A 25,000-nucleotide genomic window follows, 5' to 3' on the forward strand; every position below is an offset into this window, starting at 1 on the left:
AAATGTTTATAAAGCAAAAACCTTATTAATCATTCAATAAATAGAACAAATTTTAAAAATAAGAATTGACAAATAAATATATTTAAAAAATATATAAAGACCTGCTTAGATATTATGAATTGGTTAACAATTTGCTTTAAGGATACTTAGTGATATTCTATATTTTAATATCAACAAACGATCCTTTTTTACTATAAACATGAATACCTTAGTTTGTTTTGAGCCAATCCCACATTCACTGTCCTTTTAGCCATTAATACTCACTACCAGCCAGGCCAACAGAATAAAATGTTGGTATTATACATTTCTGCAAGCCACAGAAATGTTACATTTGTACATTTCATACATATGATGTAGTTCTGATTGCATATATATGAGATGTGTTTCTCTTCAGTTGGAGGAGGGAATCGTGGATGGCGTGACACCTGGGTGAGACGGCTACCAAGCAGCCAGCGGCAGACTACTTTTTGTGTACAGATGTGTCTGCAGCGACCAAACCAGGTATTTAAACCAAAACACAGTGTTGGGAAAGCTACTTAAAAACTGTAGTTTTCTAAACTACAGGCTACTTCACGGTTTAAATAAGTTTAACTACATCATAGCTACTCTCAATTTTTTAAAAAATATTTTCAAAAAGTACCACACTGTTGTTACACTATGAAGTTCATAATTTAAACATATCTGCAACATATGGAACGTACAAATGTTAGATATTTGTGGTTTGCAGAAACATACAATGCCATCATTTATTCTGGCGATTGTGTGTCACTATAGCACCAAATATGTATTAATCCGCAGCTAGAACTAGTCCCAGACAAATGCATTATTTTTGATTAACATTTGCTGAAAAAAAGGAATATTAATAATACAATGCCCAGTTATTTTAGGAAATAATTTAGCTCTTTTTTGAAAAGTTAAACTATATGTTTCTGACAATTTTTGCATCGTCAGTAAGAACCAAATAACTCTGGACTGAGTGCCAGAGACTTGGCAGGGAATTTTGAGAGTATAGTTTGTTGTGGTCTTTTCATGGGATTCATAGACAATAAGAAAATTTAAAAAAAAATACTGACAGCCTTTGCTTTAAGATAGATTTAGATATTTGCCAACTGTGTTACTCTGCCATGTTTCCACTATGTAATCCAAGTTCAAATGAGTGGCAGAAATTACCATAATTTATCTAAAAATGCTAATTAATCGCAAAGGTGCCAAGTTTACTTTCAAAAAAGAACTTCACCTCAGAGTCCATTTAGTAGCTGCTTTTAGTCAAACTACATGATATTCACCACCTGATGAAATTTGCCAATTTTGCAATTTTTTGTTTTCCTTTTGTGCCGTAGACAAGAAGTCCTTTAAGTGCTAAAAAAAAAAAAAAAATTAAATTCTGCAATATCATAACAACTGGAAAAATCCATTTGCTGATGAAGATCATATGACTTAAAGCTCCAGTCAAGCAATTTAATTGACCTTGTGGTTACCAATGGATATATAATATAATACAGCCATTTGTCTTATAAATCCATCTTTTTTGTATCAGATAAGAATGAATGAATTGCTTTATAACCATGTGTAAGGCTCTCTGGGTCCTCCATATCACGATGCTGGAGACAGCTTAAGGTTTCCATAGCCTCAGGAGGCCGTCCTCGCTGTATGTGGCAATCAGGTTCTCATGTGGGTGGTGAGCGATGCCAATTACATCTTTCTCATGAACCTGTGGGCGCAAAGGAACACAGATCACCACATGCTCTCCGCTTCCCATCAGCATCACTGTTACCCTGTTAGCCCCCCATAGAACAGCTACACAGACGCAGTGACACAGAGTAAGAAGTGTGACAAAAAATACGACTAGATTAAACATTTGCAGCCCAGTGTGGATGAACTGCCTCCTCTCAGCTGTGATAATGAGAGAATATTATCAGCAGGGCTTACGGTCAGCGTTTTCTGCAGCCTTCCTGTCGTATAGTTGAAGCAGTACAGCACTAAGTCCTCTCCCACACAGTAAATCCACTCCCCACGGGGTGACAGGGTGCAGCACACAAAGTTTGCCCTCTCTTTTTCATCCGAGCTGAAGGTCTTCACCGTCTGAGGAGAAAGTGAAGACGACACTGAGCCTCTACAAAGATGTTCAGGAATTGTCTGGGTATTATTAGCGTAACTAAATTAAACAAATTAAGACAAAAATGGTGAAATAAACAATGCAAGTTGTTGATAAAGTTTCAAAGCCTGCTTGACTGACCAACCGACCACAAAACTCAACCGGAAGGTCATTCATTACTATAAGAACCTCTGGGATTTTTTTTAAAAATTAAAGACAAAATAAAAATTTACAATATTTACATAATTTACATCAACATATTCTCATCTCCTCAGTTAAATTTGTCAAACAAAATAGGTCCGATTCCCTACACATAAAGTGCTGCCATTTTAGGTCTTAAAAAACAATTATGTTGCTTCACTAACACAAAATTTTTTAAAAATAAATAAATAAAAGGAAAAAAGTAAAAGAAAGAAAGGACAATAAATAGTAATAAAAACAATTTCATATCATGATAATTGTTACCAAACTTGTCACAGTTATCTGCTATATTGTTAAAATGTGCAGACATTTTCCAAAAAAGTACTCATCCACACACTGATATATTGATGCAGCCTGGCTGAAATGCTTGCTCGAGTGTCTGTGTCAGCGCCTGCTGCACGCCCACTCTGTAAACAACAAGGCTGAGAAATCTCCACGGCGCTGTCACTGCCCTTCACCATGTTTTCATTGTCACAAAACAAACCCTCGTCGCATGCTGCACGTGCGTGTGGGACACTGTTATTAACTTTGGTTGATTGACAGTATTTACTCTGAGTTTTTTGAGTTTTTAAAAGCAAGACAATCAAACAGGCTTTTAATGATGATAAACCTTTTAAAACCTCATCAAATTTGCCTCTTTTAAAAAAAAAAAAAATAGGAGGGTGACGAGCAGCTTGACAAGGAGTGGCCCAAAAAATTAGCAAGAAATCAGTACAAAGTTACAAGAAAATAAGCACACAGAGAAAGTGCTAAAAACTAAATTATTCTTTGTCTTTTTCTGTGACATAAATGTATGTATATAATTAAGAGAATTATAGTTTAAGTACAATATATGCTTTGTTTTTGATGATATCTTATGATCCATCCCAGCTAATTTTCAGATCATTTTTTCATCTTTTACTTTTTTCTCTGCAATCTAAGGACATTTCTTCAACAGTTGCTCATTATGTATTTCCCATGTTTTGAAATCAAACCAGTTTTCTCTGGATCTGAGGTGTAAATGCTTATGAAAAGTATCTAAATGCATCACAAGAAAACTGATGTCCATCCAGGTGTTACAGGGTTAAAGTTTAAAGCTGTGATTCTAACCTTTAGGAATTTATTGTGATTCATTGTAAAACCAGTAACCGTTTCATCCACATATATGAATATGGCAGATTTCTGGCATTGTCGATACAGTCTTGACATGACAGTACAGCTTGTTCATTAGGTTTGATTATTGATCATGTATAGATTGTTAATCAGAGAGGTCTCACCTGTCCGTGCATGTTCATGACAACCACAGTGTCGGAGTGGTTGCAGATCACAAAGTGCTCTGGGTTTTGGGGGAGAGGAATCACATTGTTGACAGGGACATCAGATGTCTGGGACAGAGACTTGAAAGTGTGGTTGCATTCACAGGATTTTGTGTTCCAAATCTAAAATATGCACATAAATATGAAAATAAATCCACTGTGTGTCACTTTACCAGCCACATGATACCGATGCAGCACAGACATGAATTACAGTCACATCATTTGTATATTGTACCTTAACTGTGCCATCAGATGAGGCGCTGATGATGTGGGTTCCATCATGAGTGAAAGCTGCGTCATTTACAAATGACGAATGGCCGTTTAACTCCTTTAGTGTCTTGCCTGACCTCAGCTCATGGATTCTGAAAAAGTGCATGTTGACAAATTGACATAAAAGCTGTTAAATCAAGTAAAACTGCAGCTCTGACTCATTTACAAATCAAACAAGTTTATGCAGCTCAGGAGTGGATTCCTCTTGCAGACGGAAATTGTTGCTGAGCTGCTGATGTGTTATTTTTAGCTCCTGTGGAGTGACTGGGTGCAGATTAGCTAAACCATGACAAAACGCCCAATGCTTTCTGATTCATCCGGGATGATCTTGCGAATGTAAACAATTCAGACTCCCGACTCGTGGAATTTGCAACAGGAGAAACACGTTGCATCTTTGTGCCTGAGCACATGGTCTCTCTCTCTCTGTTACACCCACACGGCACATGTGCTTCCAGCACGGCAGAGAGGCTCAGCCCACATCCCCCAGTGAGTCAGAAATAGATATTCAACTCCTCAACTATGAAGGGGATTCAGTGTGTGTGTGTGTGTGTGTGTGAGAGAGAGAGAGGAAGTGAAAGAGAGACGTCCTTATTTACATTCAGGTGCAACTACTCATGCGAGCAACATGTGACAATATAATGCTGATGTCTGCATGGAGTTAAAAATTAGTTCTTCAAATGAACTAACAGGTACCAGATATAGAAAAAATATATTAACAGATACATAGTAAATATCAGAATTTCAGATTTGATAATAAAGTTCATTATGGTCCTTTCTCTACTAACAAAAAAGCTGTTTTTTTAACTGACCACACTAATTACAAGCCTCTCCTAAATGAACATCAATTTTAGTTTTTTTTTTATTATTTATTAATTGTTACATATTGACACTGAATATTTGAAACCATTTCAAAACTACTTTATTTTTCTGGAAGTCGACTTTTCTGACATTCTGTCGTTTTTTTTCTTTGTGTGTTTTTTGTTTAACTTGTTAAAGATAGATTGATGAAAGTTCATTACACAATTTTGGCCACTTTTCTTTGCCCACTCCAGCCTTACCCATACTCATTTTTCAAAGTATTGATACAACGATACCAGCTGCACTTTCTTGCCCTCTATTATTGTTAACGTTTGCTACAGTCACTCCTCTGTTCTCTGTTACTAATCAAGGAAAAACAGTCATCACCGTTATGTTATTGCCTTATTGCCTTGTTATTTTATCTTGAAAAATATTTAAGAATTTTAAATTGTATACCCTCAATGTCAGTTTTCACAGTGTTATCTAAAACAGTATTGAATATCGAAATTTTTCTGAATATTGTATATAAATCATGACAACACTAGTCCATTCACACCAAATATATTAGCCTAAAAGCACTCAGTAAATCGCTGGATTTTCATTCTTTGAAAACTCCTGAAAATGCCCTAAGAGTCAAAATTTGCTCTACCGAATTATTGTGAAAACCATTCAAGGGTTAGAAAGATAAATGAACATAATAAATATTACAATACAGCTTTTGAAGGAGATTATTTTTTTCCAATTACCATTTCTGTTTTCATAGATATGGCTTGTGGTGGTAACATTCTGCTAATCCACCGTGGGCTGTAGAAAAAGCTCGATGCCTTCCAGCCGAACTCATTTTCATGTGTGCGCCTCTGAAACTTTTGTGAATCATGTCTGAGGTCAGTGTGAGCTCTCACTTCCTCCCACAGTAAACAAGTAAAATTCTGCCACAAGACTCCAGAAACTGCAAAAAAAATAAATAAATAAATAAAAATGCTGAGGCGCCCACCATGTTTTTGTTTTATTTCTCTGTCAAAACTATTGGTATATCAGAAAGTTTATTTTGAGTTTTATTTTTTGTGAATTCAGGTATTTGCTAAAATTTAATTTACTGTTTTAGGTATTCATTCAATTCCATTTTTTTTTGTAATGTATCTATAAAGTCGTTCTTTCTCCAGACTTAATCTTAGCGTTTACAGCCTAATTCAATGTCATTAACAATTTGAAAAGCAGTCCAACTCCTCAACACAGACTATATGTGTACACAGTGTGTTTGCAGTAATGTTACTACTGTGATTAAAAGTCAGTTTTTGCATCCCACCTGATGGTCTGGTTAAAGGAAGCACTGAGGATCTGGTTGTTGTCCTTGGAGAAGCTCAGACAGGTCACGCCTTTGTCGTGAGCATGCTCAAACCTGCGCAGGCACAAGCCGCTCTGGATCTTCCACACCTTCGCCAACAGCACACGTTTGGAAGAGAGGACGTGATGAGACTATGACTTCAATCACATCATTAACTCAGGTGATAACTACACATTTTTCAGTTGTTTCATTTTTTTCATACAGTAATAAGGCAACTTACATTAATTGAGGACATAATGATTGGCTGCTTATGTTGACAAATATACAAAATAATATCAGCTGACACTTTTGTACGTCAGTAGATCCAAACCTTTATTTTGCCATTCTGAGCGCCAGTTGCCAGCAGATCCGTATCCTGACTGAAGCACATACACAGAACAGCATCGTCCATCATCATGAAACTGTCTTGGGCCTGGTACTTAAGATCCTAATTCATCCATGCAAACATACACACACACACACACACACACACACACACACACAGAATAAACCAGTTAAATGAATAAATATGTTTTTCTGCAGGTAAAACTGTAAAATCTCTTCTTGGCCAACAGGGCAAAAAGAGAACCTCGACAAATACAAACAACATAAACATACTAAAACAAACAAAACAGTACAGTTAATATCAAGTTACAATACATAAACATATATTAATTTCCAAAAATATTGTCTTTTAAAATAACTTTCTACAACCCATCTTTATGGGATTGCTGTTATCTGATGCCGTCTTATTCATAATTTATTTATTCATTTTGTTGTTTTATTGCTTTTATTGTTTTTTTTTCTTTTGAGTTTTTTGTATTGACTTGTATTGCCTATTTATTTTGATGTTATCCTATCTCTACTTTAGCTTTGTCTCGCTTATGTTTTGGCAGACCAGACTGTTTAGCTCTCTGTCATCATTTTGCTTTCTGAGTATCTCATCTCTGCCTTTGCTTTGTTTGAGCACTTCATAAACTCTTATTATTATTAAAATAAAGCCAAGACAACAAATTAGAAATGTAAAGAATATAAGAAGTCGTAGTTTTTTAAGTGATATGAAACACAACTTACCTTACTAATTTTTCCAGTGGTAAAGTTCCAGACCTCAATGAAGCCGTCCACTGATCCTGTGACTAAGTACTTGCCATCAGGAGAAAAGCGGGCGCACTCGACGTGTGACCGACGCCCAAACTGAAGGTGAGAAACAACACACATAAAATGTGATCAACTGGTTTTGCTTTGCTGCCTGTGATACAGACCCACTGAGATATAAAACACAAACTATTATCAGGCAATCTCAGGGAGGCGTTAAGTTTTCCACCGTACTGCAGTCTGAAGTTGTGTGGGCTGACCGCTCACACACTTATAACCTTTGGCAGAGAAAGCAAGGACAAGCAACTCAAGCAGCTCCATCTGGATGAAAGTGATGACAGCACAGTCAGGGACTGAGACAAGTGCCTTCAGGTGAGTAAAGTACTTAGTTGTGTGTGTGTGTGTGTGTGCGTGTGTGTGTGTGTTAGTCTCTACTTGGAAATGACTCATCAATTATAAAAAGTCTTATTATTGTAAAAGCACCGTAAATACAACAATGTAACACTCAAACCATTCTAAATGCACAACGAAACTGTTATACAGAGTGTAGTATGAGGTAAATAGGATGTAGTAAAATTTGTACTTCTTAGAGCTTGTGGTGGTTTACCTTGATGTGGCGGTACAGCTGTGTCGGGAAGCTCTCCTTCTCCACATGTCTGTCCTTGTTGCCAGATGTTTCGATGGTCATGTCCGGGGAGAGAGAACCTGGACACCCCTGTATTCTCATAGACTGCAGAACCGTCAACAGAAAACACAAGTTTCACTTAGTTGTGGCTGTTTCACCCCTTCAAATACAAGATCTAAACAAATTAAAGAATACTAAGAAATGCCAACTTGAATATTCAGATTATTAAGTTTAAGTTCTGTTTAAGTGCAGATGAGGATATAATACTGATGATATAAAATTATTGGCAGTGTGACACACACACACACATATGTATGTATATATATATATATATATATATATATATGTATGTATATAAACAAATCAAATCAAATAAGATGTCGAGAAAATTTTAGACCACAAAAATAAAAAGTCTCTCCTGTGATTTAGCCAAAGCTTTGGCAGGAAGATGTGTTTTCATGATATTTCATCATCACAAATAATTCAGAGTTAATTGAAAAAAATATGTTTTCTGGGCCTTTAATAACCTTTAATCACAGGAGAATAAATTACTGAGATAGTTTTGGATCTTTTATTCACAGTGCTATGGAAATTGATTATGTGGCTTCCCTTGATCTTTAATTAGAGTGAGTATTGAGAAAAATATCGATCAGTGTACTCACGCCGACTTGTTCCAGGAGCCCCATGAGGCGAGACGGGGGCACCACGCTGACCTCCCTCACCAGCGCCTCAGCAATTGCCCTGCGCCTCTTCTCCTTGCTGCTACCTTTCGGGTAGGCCTGCAGTGAGGGATTAAAGATTTTTACTTTGTAAGTTTACTGATCCAGTTGTTTAACCCTTTGAAACCTGAGCAAAACACATGGTCCAAAAAATAGCAGGAAATTAGTAAAAAAGTTGGAAGAAAATTACCTGAAAATTAGCAAAAAATAAATAAATAATGCAAAAAAGTTTTTAGAAATAAAAATAAAAAGTTTGAAAAACAAGAAAATGACCTAAAATGTGCTGAATATATATATATATTTTATCATTTTTTCATGTAACATATTTTTTTTTAATAAAATCATTATAATTCTAAATTTAGTTTCATGGACATTTTCCATGTTTATTGGGGATAAGTTTCGAATAACCTCACCCCCTTCTTTTTTTAAACTAATCTTTAGGTAATTTTCTTGTAACATTACTAATTTCTTGCAATGTGTGGAACATTTCTTGCCAAGTTACTCATTGCCTTTTCTGTACATGTTTTTAAAAGAAATCAAACACATTTTTCTCAGGTTTCAAAGAGTCAGATAGCTTGTGAAAGACGTACAACAAAACTGATGTCAATCCAGGTTTCAAAGGGTTAAAAGACAAAACCTGTCTTACCTCACGAGGGTCAAAGTAGGAGCATGTTAGCAGGTTCTCCAAATGGATGTACCTCTCCGGCTGCGTCTGCTTCAACATGATCATGGGGTCGGTTTGTCTGAGAAGGGAGCGAGCTGCTCCCACCTCCCTCATCTCAATGAGCTCCATCACGACCTGTTGAAGAGGTCAGTGTTCATCATATGCTGCTGAGTAAAAATTCAAGAAAGTATTAGTTGCTCAATGCAAAAGCTTACCTGCTCATAAAGGTCAATCAGTGTGTTGTCGGGCAACTTGAGGGACTCGATGGCCAGCAGGACGGAGTCCCAGTGGCCGTTCTTTATATCTGCAATGAAGCTGTCGATGCTTTCCACTGTGTTGAGTGAGACAGTGGTTTCCTCCTGTAAGGTGGTCAGCGTTCGGTAGAGATTGTTCTCCTTGAGGTACTGCATTATCAGGCGGATCACACTAGACAAGAAAACGTTCGTGTTACAACCACACGCTGACTGGAAATCCTATAAAGACTGTAGGACTGCTGTATATAGTAACTGTATAACTGTTAGGGTGAAGTCATAAGTATCAGAGCTGTTTCTATGAGGGTTAAAGGAGCTGATATTCATAGCATATCTATCATTCAGAGTCTGATTCATGTTGTCTGCACACCACTCTCAACTTATGGCTGAGCCAGTGCCTAGCAGCTCACAATGCTAACTCCATAAATAGCCCTGGAGGTCCTGTTTATTAATATATGAAAGTTGCTCGGTGGCACATGATCCGAAAATACCCAACTGCGACATTTCGCGTGTGATTGGCACTACTGCTGCATCACTGGGCCCATAGGGCAGACGCACGACATACTTCCACCAGCCTAGGCGGCTACTTTTGGTTCGACAATGCGCCACATGGGGCTCACACTACCAGATGAGCTGGAAGTTGCAACTGAATGAAACAAATTCCGAGTAATAGTAAGTAATTTTGTGGGAAACAGTGTAATTCCACTGTTTGGCCACTACAAACATTGGCTTCAAAGCCCACTTCCTGGGGACTTGGAATACACACACAAAGACTCATGAACACTAAGACGCATGAGCAACCGGACCAACAACAACAGAGAAGCTCGGATGAAAACACACACAAAGGTGACATCATTCTCTATTCAGGATACCATTACTCCACTTACTGAGTGATCAAATAGACCCTGAAATGCTGTTTTATTTTTATATGTGGTGGCCATAGATTTTCTGGCAAAACTGTCAAAAGATCAGCCCCTACAGTCAAAACAAGACAAGGAGCAGGAATCCTGCTTCGTGTGGACTTTTGTCCCACTTTGGAGCCATCTGCTGAGCATTTTCACAACTCTGCCGCATCCCCTCTGTTGTCACTCCATTAGCACCACACTGCAGGACTCTAAGTTTGATGGATCAGTGGCAATGCATGGTGCCTGGATTACTGTCAGTTCTATGCTAAATTTACCTCCAGTTCACCTGCCTATGAGAAACATAAGCAGATGAGTTTCCAGCTGGGAACAATGTGTACTCCATCCTCACTGTTACCCCACAGGCAGACTGAAAATCTAACCAAAAAAAGGACACACCCACATCCTCAGCAGGGGAGGGGAGCCTATGAGATCAACAGGCACATGTGGATGAAACGCACTGCAAAACATCCCGGACCCGCCTCTCTCTGAGCATCACCAGCAAGAACATCAGATTAAATGTCTCAAAGCGGCACTAAGAGCAGCCTCACAGGTTACTGACCATATGTGCAGCGGCACACTGACTGACCACAGTATACAGTGTATGGATAAAGAAAGCTGTGATTGTGTGGGGGGCTCCACAGCAGACTGAACAAACCCCACATGGCTGCACAAAACATACGCAGACAATAAACAACATTAGCGAAATATAAAGACAGATATAAAGGCTTTTCAGATTCTTCAACGTTTATTTCTTTAAATCAAGCATTAGCTACGCGTCATATCCATAGAAGTCACATGTTATTGTAAAAAGGAACTTTTAGAAAGACCCAAACATTGCAGCAAAATTGTAATTCCCCTAATAAATATCAGTCACATTAGTCAAACAGGAGATACAATCTTCCAACTTAATGCGTAATGGATAATTTTTTTAAATCAATTTCTACACACCTTTCTTATATTAAACATACTTTTTGCAGAGTGTCAGGTAGTATCATTATTGTTTTATTTTTTCTGTACCAAACTATGACTGAAAACTCACTATCTACCAAAAATCCAAAATAAAGGCGCACTTACTCCGAGGGCTCCATCTCCACAGCCATGCTGATGTTGTCTCTTGTAGTTGCCACACTGGACTGACGGCTGGGCTCTGCGCTCGCTAGAGCCACGTGAAAGCACTGTGTTGAGGACCACCCACTACACGTGCTTCTCTTGTGTCTCGCATTTTTTGGTGCGTCGGGCAGCAGTCCCAAACCTTGTGACTGCCGCTGCTACACAAAGTCTTGGAGACACTCACACACCCACTCTGACGCATGCCGATGTACAGGGGAAACATTTCTGGGCACGTTGTGTGCTGCGCTCCGAGGTGCTGCGGCGGCAGTCAGCGCAGCATCAGCACCACGGACAGAAGCTCGTGGCTCAGAGCGTGCTCGCCTGTAGGAACCATTGTACTGGATCAAAAAAAAAAAAAAAAACATGGCTCTTCACGTCCTCTAACGGAAAATCACCTCAGTGCTGCTCATCATTATGCAAATACTGAGCTGGGTGCGCCATGAGCATCTTTTCCTTGACTCAATCTCTGCATAGCCTTCATGGTGATCACTCTCTGTCTGTAATTACACAGTAGGGTGTGTAATGGGTTGTGAGTGTTAATCAGCTGCGATGTTTGCCATCTCAGTCCTGAGTGTTTATTTAATCTGCGTGCCTCCGTTTATAGGCAGCCAAATAAACCTGTTGGAAAAGCAGGAGAGCCTCCTTAATCCATGACAGATGTTACAGATATAATGTGGCGTCGATCCTGCAGATCATCAGACAAACGACTAACCCTGCAAAACCCTATTGTTAAACCAGTGTGGATGCCTATACACTGTGATGCTATTGTATGTCTATTTACATTCTCAGTCTACATGGTGGATACTTCCCTAGAAAATATATAAAAAATAATGACAAGTAACTCCTACAAGCCTCTTTAACTCGAGAGCATAACATAACATAACATAACATAACATAACATAACATAACATAACATAACATAACATAAATTAACACTACATTCACATAACCTACGTATTTTTTATATTTATAGCGTGTAGCATGCTGTGCAATAATATGTGCAGGTGTTTTTACACATATTGTATATATTCATACAGAATAAATATTTGTATATTTTTGCAGCAAATACACCTCAAACCATGTGTATTAGAGTCATCCTGTGCAACTATTAAACATGTACATGCAGTATCTGTATAAGTAAAAGGTGTATAGTGTATATAGATTTTATATTTCAGACTGTATGATTTACTTTTATTTTGTCTAGTTTGTATTTTTTAATTATTTTATCCTTTTTTGCACTCAAATCACTTTTTTTTGCATTTTCTCTGTTTTTCACTCTTTGGCTTGCTATAATATGTGCATTTTCCCAATGTGGGAAAATCCCAGTGAAATTTGTTGCTTTTCCACATGCTGGGGATGGTCGGGTTGTGTGCTGCTTGTCTTCTGTCTGAAGCAGCATTAGTTACCTGCAGCTTTATCTTCAAAAGCATTCTGCTCACTCAAACAAGACTCAGCCTCCCTGGTGTTACAGACTGTTCACAGACCAGCAGCAGCAGCAGCGATGCCCCTGAAGGAAGATTTATTTGACCCCTTGTGTTTCATGAGGCCTCCAGCATTTTTCCAGGCATGAGGATCAGCATTTGTTGTGTATCACTTCTCAGAGGTCTGGGTGTGAAAAAAAAAAATAGCAGGCTCATGTCTGTGGTGTGCTCAGTGTTGTTTTGGTCCAAGGGCTGTTTTTTGTTCCTGAAATTCATGACAATTATTCATGACTCACAAGCTGACCTCAATTTTTGGGACTTCACATCTGTAGCTTTTATATTTCTAAAGCAATTTCCTCCTACAAACTGTATCAGAAATATGCTGCATCCCCCAGAATTACACAAGTAGGGTAAATGAGGCTCATAGGTCTGATTATATGAGATATTCAAGCTGTGATGGCCGAGTGGTTATTAGGCGTTAGACTCAATGGATTCATTTCCCCCTGTAGGTTCAAATCCTACTCAAGGCAATGCTTGTCAGGGTCAGTAGGTAAATATTTCAACAGCAGTAATACAAATATTAGATAAGATCATCACCAAATCTGGAACGTCAGTGCTTATCCAGCTAAAACACAGACAAATGAACTGCAACTGTATGCTGAGATTAGTAAACAAAATGCCATCAATTCAAAAATAAGATAGTAAATGGTTTTATTTAAGGTGGGATCTCCTAATTTCAGATCAATCTCCTCATTATGTAGGATGTTTCCTGGAAGAAGAAAAAAGTGTCTTTTCTTTTTTAAAAATACTAAATATAGGAAATATGTTGTGTTCAACTGATGACACACAGTTAATTGAGTCAAATTAATTAGCAGCATAACCGAGAGACTTTTTGAGTCAGTGCACAATTTATGCAGCCAAAATGTGAAAACTGTGTACAGATAATCCTACAACGATGCAGAATGAATTTAGGAAACTCAGTTGAGCTGTCAAAGATCCTAAAAACTCCTGAAATAACGATGATAATGATTAGCCTATCAATTCATTCATATTTAAAACGCGCTTTTTTCAATTGAATTGCCTATATTATTAAGTATCTGCCATAGGAGACAAAGACAGAAAGAAAAACAAAAATATTGGCGCTCTGACTGAACTGAACTGATTTATCATCTCGTCAACGCTGAGTTGACATATCGCGAGAACAGCCGGAGTTCCTGAGCAGCACTCTGCACAGGTGAGCGCTGATTTACTCCGCCGCCACGCAATGTGAGGGACACTTTTCCACAACGGAGTAGCACTTTGCAGGGTATAGTGTTATATTTTCTTTAACATAAACATCATCGACTGACAAATTTAAGTCAAATAAGGTTTAATTTCACACAACGACTCATTTATTTCCCCTCTCCGTCAAAGTGGATGAAATATGCCGATGAACAACAACCAGGTGAGTACAATCGAGGTAGATTAACCCTGGTTACCCGTAGACTACTCACACGGCATCAATACCTGATAAATCAATTTAGTTTTTCAAATTTTTGAACCAAGAGTTCATAAAAAGGTCTTTTTATAGTAGTCTATTGCAGATCCCCCAAATATTGGGACCAAGGCCCTCAATTTTGATGATTTTATGCAGCATTTTAGAAGACATTTTGATGTAGGCCTGTTAATTACCAAAATTAGACAATGCAGGACAACAGTTTAAGCTTTTTGTCTCTCTGCTGTTTTGTTGCAGAAGGTGCAGAGTGCAGCTGCCAGACTGACCAAGCTGCCTCTGGTCCACTCAGCTTGTACCAAACTGTCAGTGTTGTACATTGACACTAAATGCAGCCACCCCAACCTGAGGTCTGTGTGTGAGGTGCTGGAGAGCAGCGTGACAGCTGCAGTCTCACCTGTCATTGTCAAACTGGAGCCTCAGAGTGAGTACAACCAGGATGAACATACTGTGTACTCACTGCTCATATTTATGCTATAGTCTAACTTCAGATGTAGTTTAGAGCCTTGGATGAAAGAAAACTGCCAATGACCTAACACAAGTTTTTTAACCAACAATTATTTTAATATTGGTTAATCTGTTAATTGCAGTAATTATTATAGTAATAATAGTCATTATAATAATGTCAAAATCTAGCAAAAATCAACCAACACAACTCCCATGAGACTAAGGTGATGCCATGAAATTGCATGTTTTGCCCAACCATTTTGCCCAGTTCAAAATCCAGATCGATTCAACTTAGAATCATATAGCCTTAAAGAGAAAAAAAAACCCAGCAAATTCTCACACTTCATAAGTTTGAACCAGGAAATACTTCTGTCTTAACTATTAATTAATTGTTCCATGTCTAATGTACAGAAAAGGTTTGTTGGGACTCTATCACAGGGCAAACTTTCCAAAATCTGTGAACAACAGCAGGAAAACCAATCCAATTGCCCCCAATAATGTTGGCATTGTATGTTTATGCATACCATGGATTCATGGATTACTTTTGCATGTTGTTGTGTATCGGATATGTTTATTCTTAACCACAGAGTGCTTAGGTACAGAAAAACAGATATTTTTAATAGGCTGGGCTATAATTTGCTTAAATCATTGACCTCAACAGGCTTATATGTGGGATAGGCGTCTCTACGGGATGGGCTTTGAATTCCTTTTACACAAAACTGTTGCTCAGCAAAGATAAGAAACACAACCAAATTATTTATTTAACCCTGTGAAACCTGGGCAAACTGGCTTTATTTTTATTATCTATTTTTTCAAAAACATGGGAAGACAGTAATGGGCAACAAATGAAGAAATGACCCAAGTACAAGAAAATTACCAGACAATTTGCCAAAAAGTAAAAAAAAAAAAAATTAAAACAAATAATACAAAGTGAGAAATTACCTGAAAATGGGTGAAAAAATTATAATAATTCTGTAAAATAATTTTAAATATATAATTATGATTATAGTTCACTGGACATTTTTCCTTAGCTATTTTAAAAAAATAGTCTACTAAATCTAATATCTTTGTTTGCGTCTCTTGTTTACTATGCCAATAATACTGTCCTTGTGCTGATGGTGTCAGTAAAATTAACTGAATGATTGAATTGTGGACAATCATACCAAGCTAAGTTGTGAGTTGTGAGTAGTATGTCTATATTGGCAAAAGTTTAAAAATATATACATATTTGTTTGCTTTTATCTAAGCAACTAATGTTATCTCCAGCAGAGAGCAAACAACATGGTTTTATAACATAACACATAAGATGATGCAGATGATATTTAAGTTATAGGGTCAAGGTCTAAATGATGAGAAACTACAGGCATAATTGTGGCAATTTAAAAAAAACCTTCCAGTAAGGGCTTCACTCTGTGGAATATTTCCAGTTTCCATTGCAAATGACATTGCATGTAAAAGTCTCGACTGGCTGGAGACCGCTTTCCCTGTGCTTCACACGCCAACGGAGCAGGTAACCTTTTTTTTCCCCTCTTTCAAACCTTAATGAGCATCTCAACTTCTCCCAAAAAAAGCAGAAAAAGCTACAGCCGTGTCTCCAACTTTTGTCTGTTTCACTCAGATTGTTGATAAGATGCATGAGATCCGCGATGTGGTGAGCATAGCAGCTACTGGAACAAGAGACTGTGTGGAGCACACAGTGGCGTGGCTGATGGGAGGGATACAGCGCGCCGACCAGTCACTGCTGGAGAGAGTCATCAGTGTGGCCAGTTTGGGACTGGACTCCGCTCTGATCATGTCTGAGGCTCTGATGGACCGAGTGCTTCCTCCCACTGAGGAAGATAAAGGTACACAGTGCAGTGTAGGGTCACTCATGTCAAACAGTGATTAAAAAACATACAGTCATTGTTTGTCTTACAGAAAAGAGCAGTATTCATTATACATATAGTGGATTCAAGAGTATTAATGGACTTTTTATCAAGTCAGGATTAATGAAACCTAAAGATCTTTAGTTTATCACAGACTTTGTTATGCATTTTCAGGGTAAAGAGCAGAGTATTGCCAGATAATATACAAACATTTATGTTTTCAGTTCAGAGGATGAGGATCATAGGAGGAAATTTAATTTTAAACATAAGTATGCACAAACTACTTTAAAGCAGATTCGTATTTCAGTATGTGGTGGCAAACTGTGGATTTCTTCTAGAGAATGATTTTAAAGTAATAATATTTTGCAGTTCAAAAATGTGTATAAGGAGAAAATAATTAGACAATTTGAAGTTGTAAGAGTTTTTTTTGATCAATGGTGAGTTTTTGTGTATGGCTTTTGATTCTTTTTTTCTCTCATTTTTCTGTAAGTATTGTTGATTTTTTCTCTGCTGATTTATTTTTGAGAAATAAGATACCTCCCCCACACACACATTTTATCTTGCTGACTGCAGAGGAAGAAGCTCACCTGGTGGAGGGTTTTGAGGCGGCCACACTCAGGAGAAAATACCCCGTGCGACTGGTTTCACTCGCCACCAAGCTGTGCAGGAGGACTTATCACGTGATGCAATCTGTTCAGGTGGGCTATGATTTCAGTTGAAAGGTTTGACATTTTGGAATCGACGCTGTGGCTAATTGGTAGATTTTGTCCTTTTCTCACCAGGACATGTCAAACTTGTCCAGGCCTTCAGATTTGGTCCAGGACCTTCAGAGCAGCTGGATGACCTTGGCCTGGAGCATCCAGATGCTGCCTCAGTACCTGCAGCATCAGCTCATATCCGCCTTGTTCTTCATCTCCCAGATGTACAACTTAGGCTGCCCGCCCCCTCACCACCGGCTTTATCAGGACAGAAGCTCTCTCAATGCTGCAGAGACCCCCTCAACTCAAAACGATGCGCTCCAGGTTGCACCACCAGCTACGCCTGCCTTCCGAACGAGGCGACCTACCAAGATACCCGCGTTTGACAACGGGTGTAATGTTAAAGGTTGTGTTAGTCGTTGATTTGTAGTACTGAATTTGAAGCTTGTGTGCTGAATTGATGTCCCACAGTTTGAGAGGTGCAGTTAAATATTAAAATTATCTGAACATTCATTGTTTCCTCTTGTCCTTTGAGCAGCTTATCAAGCATACGAAGGCTCTCTGTACCGGGGAAATGAACTTGTCTCACTGACTTCAAAACATAAGTTAATGTAAAACAAGACCGCTCCCATGTTAACTGATTTGTCAGTGTGGCTCAGGACAGTTCTTATTTCTTGACATCCCTGTTGTCTTAGTGACGGTCTCAGAGCTCCCCCTCATAATAGCAAGTCGGCAATCAACTATAGCTCTGTTTTTAGACTGCTAAGTTAAATGTTTTTAAAATCTTTACTTCAATATAACACCGCTAAACTAACTTTACTAAATCTGGCTGTGGGACAGCAACCAATTGCCATATCTGTTCATTTCAGTCAATAATTGCCTACCATAATTAAACTGTAAAACCTGCAATCATAAATTTCAAATATTCAGTCTATGGTCAACATACTGAAAAGAATTAAATTAGACTGGATAGTTTTTCAGCAAAACATGACTTTATTTGACTTTGTGATTTCACTTTTGGCTGGACTCTGACTTGGATGTGGATGCTCTCAGAGAAGAAAGGCGGCGCCTCTTGGCGATCTGTTCCTGGCGCTTCTCCTTGGCCTCCTGTTGGTGGGAACAAATGTGTGTCAGCAATTTGCATACAAGGTAATTACCCCAAATCACATGACTCAACACCACACATGTCACACTTCCCACTCTGCTCAACAAAATGATGCCAGTGACTGTTTGATAATGCTGTGATTTACTGCTGAGGGCAATTCTTCACAATAATCTAATGAATTAACTAGTAACAAAAAGCATTTTTGCTTCTGCATTGCGTCAAGATTTCGTTGCTGTCTTTATGGCTGCTTGTCAAAGGACTGCAGTTGAAAATCACAAGTTATTCAGTCAGAAATGTTGATTAATGTGCGCTGTCCTAATAATGTAGTTTTTTTATGTTAATGAAATAATTGGCGACTTTCGGGTGACCTGTTAATTTGCAAAATATCATCCCACTAAAATTCCATAACATGCTGCATAACTCAGATAAGTAAATGACAACCACTGTGAAGATGCGATACAGCTCAGAAATGTGAAATTCATTACAACAGTTCAGCTCATCAAGGCTTTCTATCCCCACAGTTAAAAGTTCTCATCAAAATATGATGCATTTGTTATCTGCATAAAGTTTTGTCACCAGACAAATAGAAAATTCAAATAAACAGATCTTTAGACCTTTTAAGGGAAAATGTACCATGATCTAAAAATGTACGCTTGAATAATTCATCTAAAACCAATTAGAAATGTTTCGCAGTCAGCTCAGTTATTTAAATATAGCTTAAAGAGAAAATTACTTTATGGCTAGGCACAGTTATGAGAAGAAAAAAAGAAAACCTCACCTTCATCCTCTTAGCCAGCAGCTTGGCGTACTCAGAGGCCTCCTCCTTGTTCTTCTGGGTGCGCTGTCTCTTGAGAGCAATGCGGCGGCGCTTGTGCTGCAGCACACGGGGCGTCACCAGTCTCTGGATCCTGGGAGCCTTGGTTCTGGGCTTCTTACCTGTCAAAGAAAAAGGGATGAAGTTAATACTGGAAATGCAAATCTAAAAAAACAGGTGTAGTTCAGAGTGTGGGCCTTCACTCTAATAGCTGAAGTGGTTTTATAGAAGCAGGTGAGGTACAAATATTAAGGACTAATCACCAAGAATAGCTTTTGTCAGACTTTGTTCGTTGGTGACAGCAATACATAAAACACTGAGTCAGATAAGAAAAGGCTTTACTTTGGTGATTTAAAGTGGCTGATCAAGCTTGCCAAAAAACATCCTTTCAAGTCCCATGTTTTAGGATATAAAAATACTCATCTTGTAAGTGGGGTTTGTCATCATCCCTTAACATCAGGTTCTTCCAGTTAGTGGATGTGAATTCGTCAAAGCCATTCCAATAAACCAAAAATTGGGTATTTAACGATTAAATTGCATTTGATATGGAAACATACAATCACTGTTTAAGTGTCTGTACTTAACGTTCTGCCATATGCAATAGATAAGATACAGATAATACTGGCAAGTGCAATATTGGTGTATAGATGGAAATGCTGAAATTGCTACAATTGTTCCTAAACATTTGAGTTGTACATAAATTCAAAAACACTTTAGCCTGATAGAAATATTAAAGATTATCTTACTATGTATAATTATAACAAATATTTTAACTTTGACTGCAACAGTTAAAAAAAAAAAACTCTCCAAGACTATAAATACCAAGACTTCCAAGAATCTACACGTTTAATCTCTACTTTTGCTGAATCTCACTTTTAACTCTCAGACATCTTGTGGCTCATGATCTTTAAGCTTCAGTGGAGGTCAAAACTGAACCCCGTAAAAACCTACTTTAAGTGATCCATGAACACTTGAAAGCTCGAGTGAAAACCGACAGGAAAAAAGCTCTTGTCTCACCTTCTTTAGTCAGGGGTCTCCTCACAACATACTGCCTCACGTCATCCTCCTTTGACAGATTGAAGAGCTTGCGGATCTTGCTGGCCCTCTTGGGACCAAGGCGGCGAGGGACGGTGCTGTCGGTCAGCCCGGGAATGTCCTTCTCACCTGAGAAAAACCACATCAGGAGATGAGTCCAACAATCAAGCTGATTACAGGCAAGTTCACTTATAAACTGCACTGCCTACATCCACGTTACTGGCATAATGTTTAACAATCACTAAAAACAAAATACTTTCAAACTCAAAAAAGGTACAGTGTTAAGTTCCCTAGAGACAAAGGGCACGTCCCCGAAGCCCCAAAGCAGCGAAATGACCAGAGTGACTCTTCACTCTGGAAATCAAGTTTCTTATGAGTGTTATGTCCCCTGTCCATCAACAGGAAACTGTATTAATATCAAATTAGTGAACCCACTGCTGCATGTAGTCAAACAGAGCAACACCTTCGGTGTCGTTTTGGTACCGTTGTGCACGAAACAGTGAGAGAGCATTGCAGTTTCAAACATCCACTTATCTGGGATCTGGTTGAATCTGGTAAGCAGCTCCACAGTTACTTTGGCAACACACTGTCCCCCCTTAATGACTACAGACCAATCAAAAAGGGTCTACTGGAGTGCCATGAACAATTTTAAGGTAAAATCAAGAGACAGTTCTAGATAAGCCGGTGTTGTGCAGCCACAAACTTGTCTGTTGGTTCACACGAGCTCAGCTGAAATAATTACCTTTCTTGACGATGACCAAGTTGAGCACGCTGAGATTGGCATCAACGATGCAACCACGGACAGACTTGCGCTTGCGCTCGCCGGTCCTGCGGGGACGGTAGCAGGAGTGGCCCTTGCTGAGCAGCAGGCGCACACGGCCGTGGGTCAGCACACCCTGCTTCATGGGGAAACCCTGCTTGTCGTTGCCTCCGCTGATGCGCACAACATAACCCTGCAGAAAGAGAAAACGTAACAGAAAATATGAGCTTTCAAGAATTAAGACTCGCTGAATAGTCAATTGCCCTTTAATTGTCAAGAATCAATGAGCAGCAGTTTTCATGTCACTTTGATACAAATGTGAACTAGACAGTGAGAGAGCATTGCAGTTCAACCATCCACTGATCCAGGATCTGGTCGCATCTGGTAAGCAGCTCCACAGTTACTCTGGCAACACGCTGTCCCCCCTTAATGACTACAGGCCAATCAAAAAGGGTCTACTGGTGTGCCACATTATATAAGACAACTATACGACACACTTTCACCAACTCAATCTGATAAATACACCCTGCATCATAATGAGCTGGAGCTGTAACAGTACCAGGGTCCGTAGAGAACCATCACAGGTCGGTGCAAGCAGCCGAGCACAGAATACAAGTTGTGCAGATTGATTCACAAAGTGCACGTAATACCGGTGCGCATTTCACAAAGGTGTGAGAGTTCTGCACTTAACCTGTATGCCCTTAATAACAGGATCTGAGGTTAGCACAACAATGACTGGTGTCCCATTCAGTCATATTATTGTGAGGACAAATGACAGGCAGGAGCTGGATGACCCGCCTCTCGGTTCCTGGTCAGCTACAGCAGTAACAAAAAAAGAGCTGTATACGAGATGAGAACCGGGCATCAGAATCGCTTCGTTATTTTAGGTTAAGACTTGCTCATGTGCATTAAATTACATCACTCAGAAGTGCCGATCAGACAAAACAGAGTTCAACTCCTTATCCAAGCTACTTTAGGCAGCCTTTAAGCGTAAAAGCTTAAAAGGATGAATCAGTTCTTCAAACAATTGGCATTAATGTTGCCTTAACACCAAGATAAAAGGTAATTGTAATACTCCTCCTAATGCACAAGTTTTATTTTCTGTTACCATAACTGTTCTTTTTCCTTCATCATGACATTTGACTTGCTTTTAGTTTTATAGAGCTAATATGACATGATGCAATGTGCAAAGTACTACAATAATGTTTGAATGACCTTTTTTATAATGAAAATGAGTTTAAGTTTCCAGTGAGCAAAATGCTACCTCTATCCCCAAAAAGAGAAATGTGTCTGTCTTTGACACTCTGATAAACAATGAGTAATATATATGAATGCATTTGTTTTTTCTCTGCAGCACAGAGCTGGCACCAAACTGTGACCTCTGCTTACTGTTACAACCGATGTAGACACAAAGCAATATCAGGTGCAAAGAGATCAAACATCGCTGTACCTTCCACTCATCTCCCAGAGGGTCAGCGGGCACCTCAGTGGCCATACGCTTCTCATAGAAAGTCCTCAGCTTACGCTCATCATCAACTTCAATCAGCTTCTGGCAGCCAGTAGCGGGGAATGAGATGTTCAGCTGAAAGACAGAAGCAGGGTAGTCATTGGTACATGTATCTGATCATGATGGGATCCACATGAGTCCTGACAGATCACCGAAAGCCTTCATACAGGTACATGGAGAAGCTAAACTGTGTATGGACGTGACGAAGAGAGATAAAACAACTGGTGTTACTGGTGAGACTTGACACGAGGGTGAAAAGTTGTCCTTAGGTATAATATTGATCGTTTAATTGAACTAAAGTTTGAATCAGAGGAGACATTGTGGCTCGAAGGCGGCCTGTTAGCTTCTGTCGGCTAGTTAACATTAGCTCCCGGGACACTGTCAGCATTAATACAACCGGTTTAACGGTTAAAGTTAGCAGCGGACAATACGATAACTTCACGCGACTCAAGCTGAGTTTGGACACTGTTTGTGGCAGAAAATTGAGGCTTTCACTCGGTGCACATTTCTCTCAGAGAGCCGCCATGTTTCTGTAGCTCAGCAGCGGACAGGACCGTCAGCGCTGCCTCTCATCATAATCAAAACTCATCTGGAGTGTCGGAGCCGCGACTGCTTTATCAAACTAGTCCGCTTTATAGTTCAGAACCATGGCATCAATCACACAAGAGTATTTTAACAAAAATAGAGTTCAACGCAGATTTATAGTTAGAGAAACATTGTACCTTCATTTTGCTAAACCGGCCCTACGACGGTCCGCCACGGGAAAGAGGCCGGATATCCGCTTCGTGGTCTCACATAGGCATGATATATTCTCGCGATAACTGTCTCCCTGTAATTTTCTAATCAGGCGCAAGCTGAAGGTTATTACACAAATTTAACATAACAACTAATTTGGATTTATTTTCATTTATTTGTATTTATTAGTTAGAGGACAAGAACAATTATTGTATCGTCATACCGTCACTTTACTCTTAAATTACTGTTTTAGGCTCCGACTGTTTACACCTCTTTGTTTTTATTTACTAGACCAATTCACATTATGCATATTTACTAAATTCCTGCTTACATTCAGTTTATTCATTTACATCACTATCTACACCAACTTATATGATTTCATTCATAGGCAGTGGTGGAAGAAGTACTAAAACCACATAGTGAAATGCTCAGATAAAAGTAAAAGTTCTGCATCAAGAATGTTATTTAAGTAAAAGTAAATGAGTATAACCAGGAAAAAGTACCGAAAGTATTAAAAGTACCCAATATAGAGAAATTCAAAAAAATACCCCAAAAACTGAAAATATATTTCATAATATTTTTTTAAAAGGAATAAACACCCTCAATTTATTAAAAAGAAAAAAGGAAAAAAAAACATTGGGGAAAGAAGTATTAGAAAAAACCAGAAAAATGTTTTTTTAAAAAAAAAGGAAACTGAAAAAAACTAAAACATTTTAAATATATAGATAACAGCCTATATTATTATTGTTATATTATTAATAGTTTTAATATATTATTTAGGTATTTACAATACTGCAGTGTTGTAAATAGATAATCTGAATATAAACAGTAATTAAGTAAATGTATATGCATAATGAGAAGAAGTAGAAACACAGTTTGTTTAGTTGTTCATTCATTTTACACCAATTTTGGTTTGTCTTTTACATGACAACATATCTTTAAAAGGTACATTCCACATAGCAAAACAAAAGAACATTAGTATAGAAATAATTAGTAGCTCAAAACAGGAGTCTGTTGATTCATTTATTTGCTTATTTGTCTTTTTTCATTTGCATATAAAAATAAAAGCTATACTGACAGAGAAGGAAACCCCCACACAAGAGATGACAATGTGAAGATTTGAAGCGTTCTCCTGAAACTCGAAACAAGATACAAACATTAAATTCACTAGATTTATTAATTATATTAACCCAGTTATTGTTTTAAGTCATCACCATGTAAGTATATAAAACATCAACCGAAAGAGGGCCGCTGAGCAGCCAGAGGGTGCCAGAGAGTAGAGAAGAAGCTGTGTATAAAAGATAGTTACCATCCCTTTCCAGTCAGAGAAAAGTCCTTGGTACACTATAGACAAATCATGAAATTACACATCAAAATGCAGTTCACGAAATTACAGTAATAAGTGTTCCTGTTCTGTAAGCTTCATGTTTTCATCACAGAAAATGCAGCAGCTTCAGTTAACATTAGACTCCTAATGCAGTCGAGTTATTTTAGCCTCTTAAAGGAAAAAAAACAACCATATGCCCTTTTCCTTTATTATCAGAACTGAACAATACAGTCTTATTTTGCACTTCAAACATATATAATTGACTTTGTGTCATCAGTAAACTATGACAGTGAGTCAGCAGGTACATACCAGTCAAAAAATGTGACGTCAACGTAGGAAAAACACGTCCGAAAATAGTAAAATTGAAAGATGGCTGAATTCCATTTAGGTTCTTCAGAACCTGCCATTGTTCATGCTGTTGTTTACAGTGACGCATTGGACA

At 38.4% G+C, this 25,000-nt stretch overlaps 3 protein-coding genes across 4 annotated transcripts; 1 reads left to right on the plus strand and 2 right to left on the minus strand.

Annotated features, from left to right (window-relative positions):
• Window positions 1-405: 405 nt before the first annotated feature.
• Window positions 406-11,342, minus strand: LOC121942361 (WD40 repeat-containing protein SMU1-like). Its single transcript, XM_042485546.1, has 12 exons — window positions 11,317-11,342; window positions 9,302-9,512; window positions 9,069-9,221; window positions 8,366-8,482; window positions 7,686-7,808; window positions 7,058-7,177; window positions 6,315-6,431; window positions 5,966-6,093; window positions 3,827-3,953; window positions 3,553-3,714; window positions 1,930-2,082; window positions 406-1,711 (listed from the first exon to the last, which is right to left on the minus strand). The coding sequence occupies exons 1-12, from the start codon at window positions 11,340-11,342 to the stop codon at window positions 1,613-1,615; spliced, it is 1,536 nt and encodes a 511-aa protein (XP_042341480.1). The 3' UTR covers window positions 406-1,612.
• A 2,643-nt stretch (window positions 11,343-13,985) lies between these two features.
• Window positions 13,986-17,786, plus strand: LOC121942324 (perilipin-2-like). 2 transcript variants are annotated; one of them, XM_042485499.1, is made up of 7 exons: window positions 13,986-14,079; window positions 14,187-14,217; window positions 14,506-14,689; window positions 16,140-16,222; window positions 16,331-16,556; window positions 17,151-17,275; window positions 17,360-17,786. In XM_042485499.1, exons 2-7 carry the CDS (start codon window positions 14,197-14,199, stop codon window positions 17,696-17,698), a joined length of 978 nt encoding a protein of 325 aa, XP_042341433.1. In that variant the 5' UTR covers window positions 13,986-14,079; window positions 14,187-14,196; the 3' UTR covers window positions 17,699-17,786. The 2 variants fall into 2 exon arrangements, with proteins under 2 accessions (XP_042341433.1, XP_042341432.1); XM_042485498.1 differs by having other exon boundaries at window positions 13,986-14,217.
• Window positions 17,787-18,245: 459 nt separating this feature from the next.
• On the minus strand, window positions 18,246-23,298 carry rps6 (ribosomal protein S6). The gene is made up of 6 exons (XM_042485500.1): window positions 23,219-23,298; window positions 22,440-22,571; window positions 20,972-21,182; window positions 20,212-20,358; window positions 19,159-19,316; window positions 18,246-18,382 (listed from the first exon to the last, which is right to left on the minus strand). The coding sequence occupies exons 1-6, from the start codon at window positions 23,222-23,224 to the stop codon at window positions 18,287-18,289; spliced, it is 750 nt and encodes a 249-aa protein (XP_042341434.1). The 5' UTR covers window positions 23,225-23,298; the 3' UTR covers window positions 18,246-18,286.
• Window positions 23,299-25,000: the final 1,702 nt, after the last annotated feature.

The sequence above is a fragment of the Plectropomus leopardus genome, chromosome 4 (genome assembly GCF_008729295.1).
Source record: "Plectropomus leopardus isolate mb chromosome 4, YSFRI_Pleo_2.0, whole genome shotgun sequence".
Classification (NCBI taxonomy): domain Eukaryota; kingdom Metazoa; phylum Chordata; class Actinopteri; order Perciformes; family Serranidae; genus Plectropomus; species Plectropomus leopardus.

Excerpts from the sequence above, each read along its gene's own strand:
- LOC121942361 (XM_042485546.1), bottom strand. The coding sequence starts at position 11,342 with ATGGCTGTGGAGATGGAGCCCTCGGA. Across the intron at positions 7,809-8,365 it reads GGCTCCTGGAACAAGTCGGC|TCTATGAGAATACAGGGGTG; the intron begins GTGAGTACACTG and ends ACGGTTCTGCAG. Across the intron at positions 3,954-5,965 it reads TCCTTTAACCAGACCATCAG|AATCCATGAGCTGAGGTCAG; the intron begins GTGGGATGCAAA and ends GCACTTTTTCAG.
- LOC121942324 (XM_042485498.1), top strand. The coding sequence starts at position 14,197 with ATGCCGATGAACAACAACCAG. Across the intron at positions 14,690-16,139 it reads TGTCAAACTGGAGCCTCAGA|TTTCCATTGCAAATGACATT; the intron begins GTGAGTACAACC and ends GAATATTTCCAG. Across the intron at positions 16,223-16,330 it reads TTCACACGCCAACGGAGCAG|ATTGTTGATAAGATGCATGA; the intron begins GTAACCTTTTTT and ends TGTTTCACTCAG.
- rps6 (XM_042485500.1), bottom strand. Across the intron at positions 20,359-20,971 it reads CTTGGTCATCGTCAAGAAAG|GTGAGAAGGACATTCCCGGG; the intron begins GTAATTATTTCA and ends GGTTTTTCTCAG. Across the intron at positions 18,383-19,158 it reads TGCTGGCTAAGAGGATGAAG|GAGGCCAAGGAGAAGCGCCA; the intron begins GTGAGGTTTTCT and ends TCCCACCAACAG.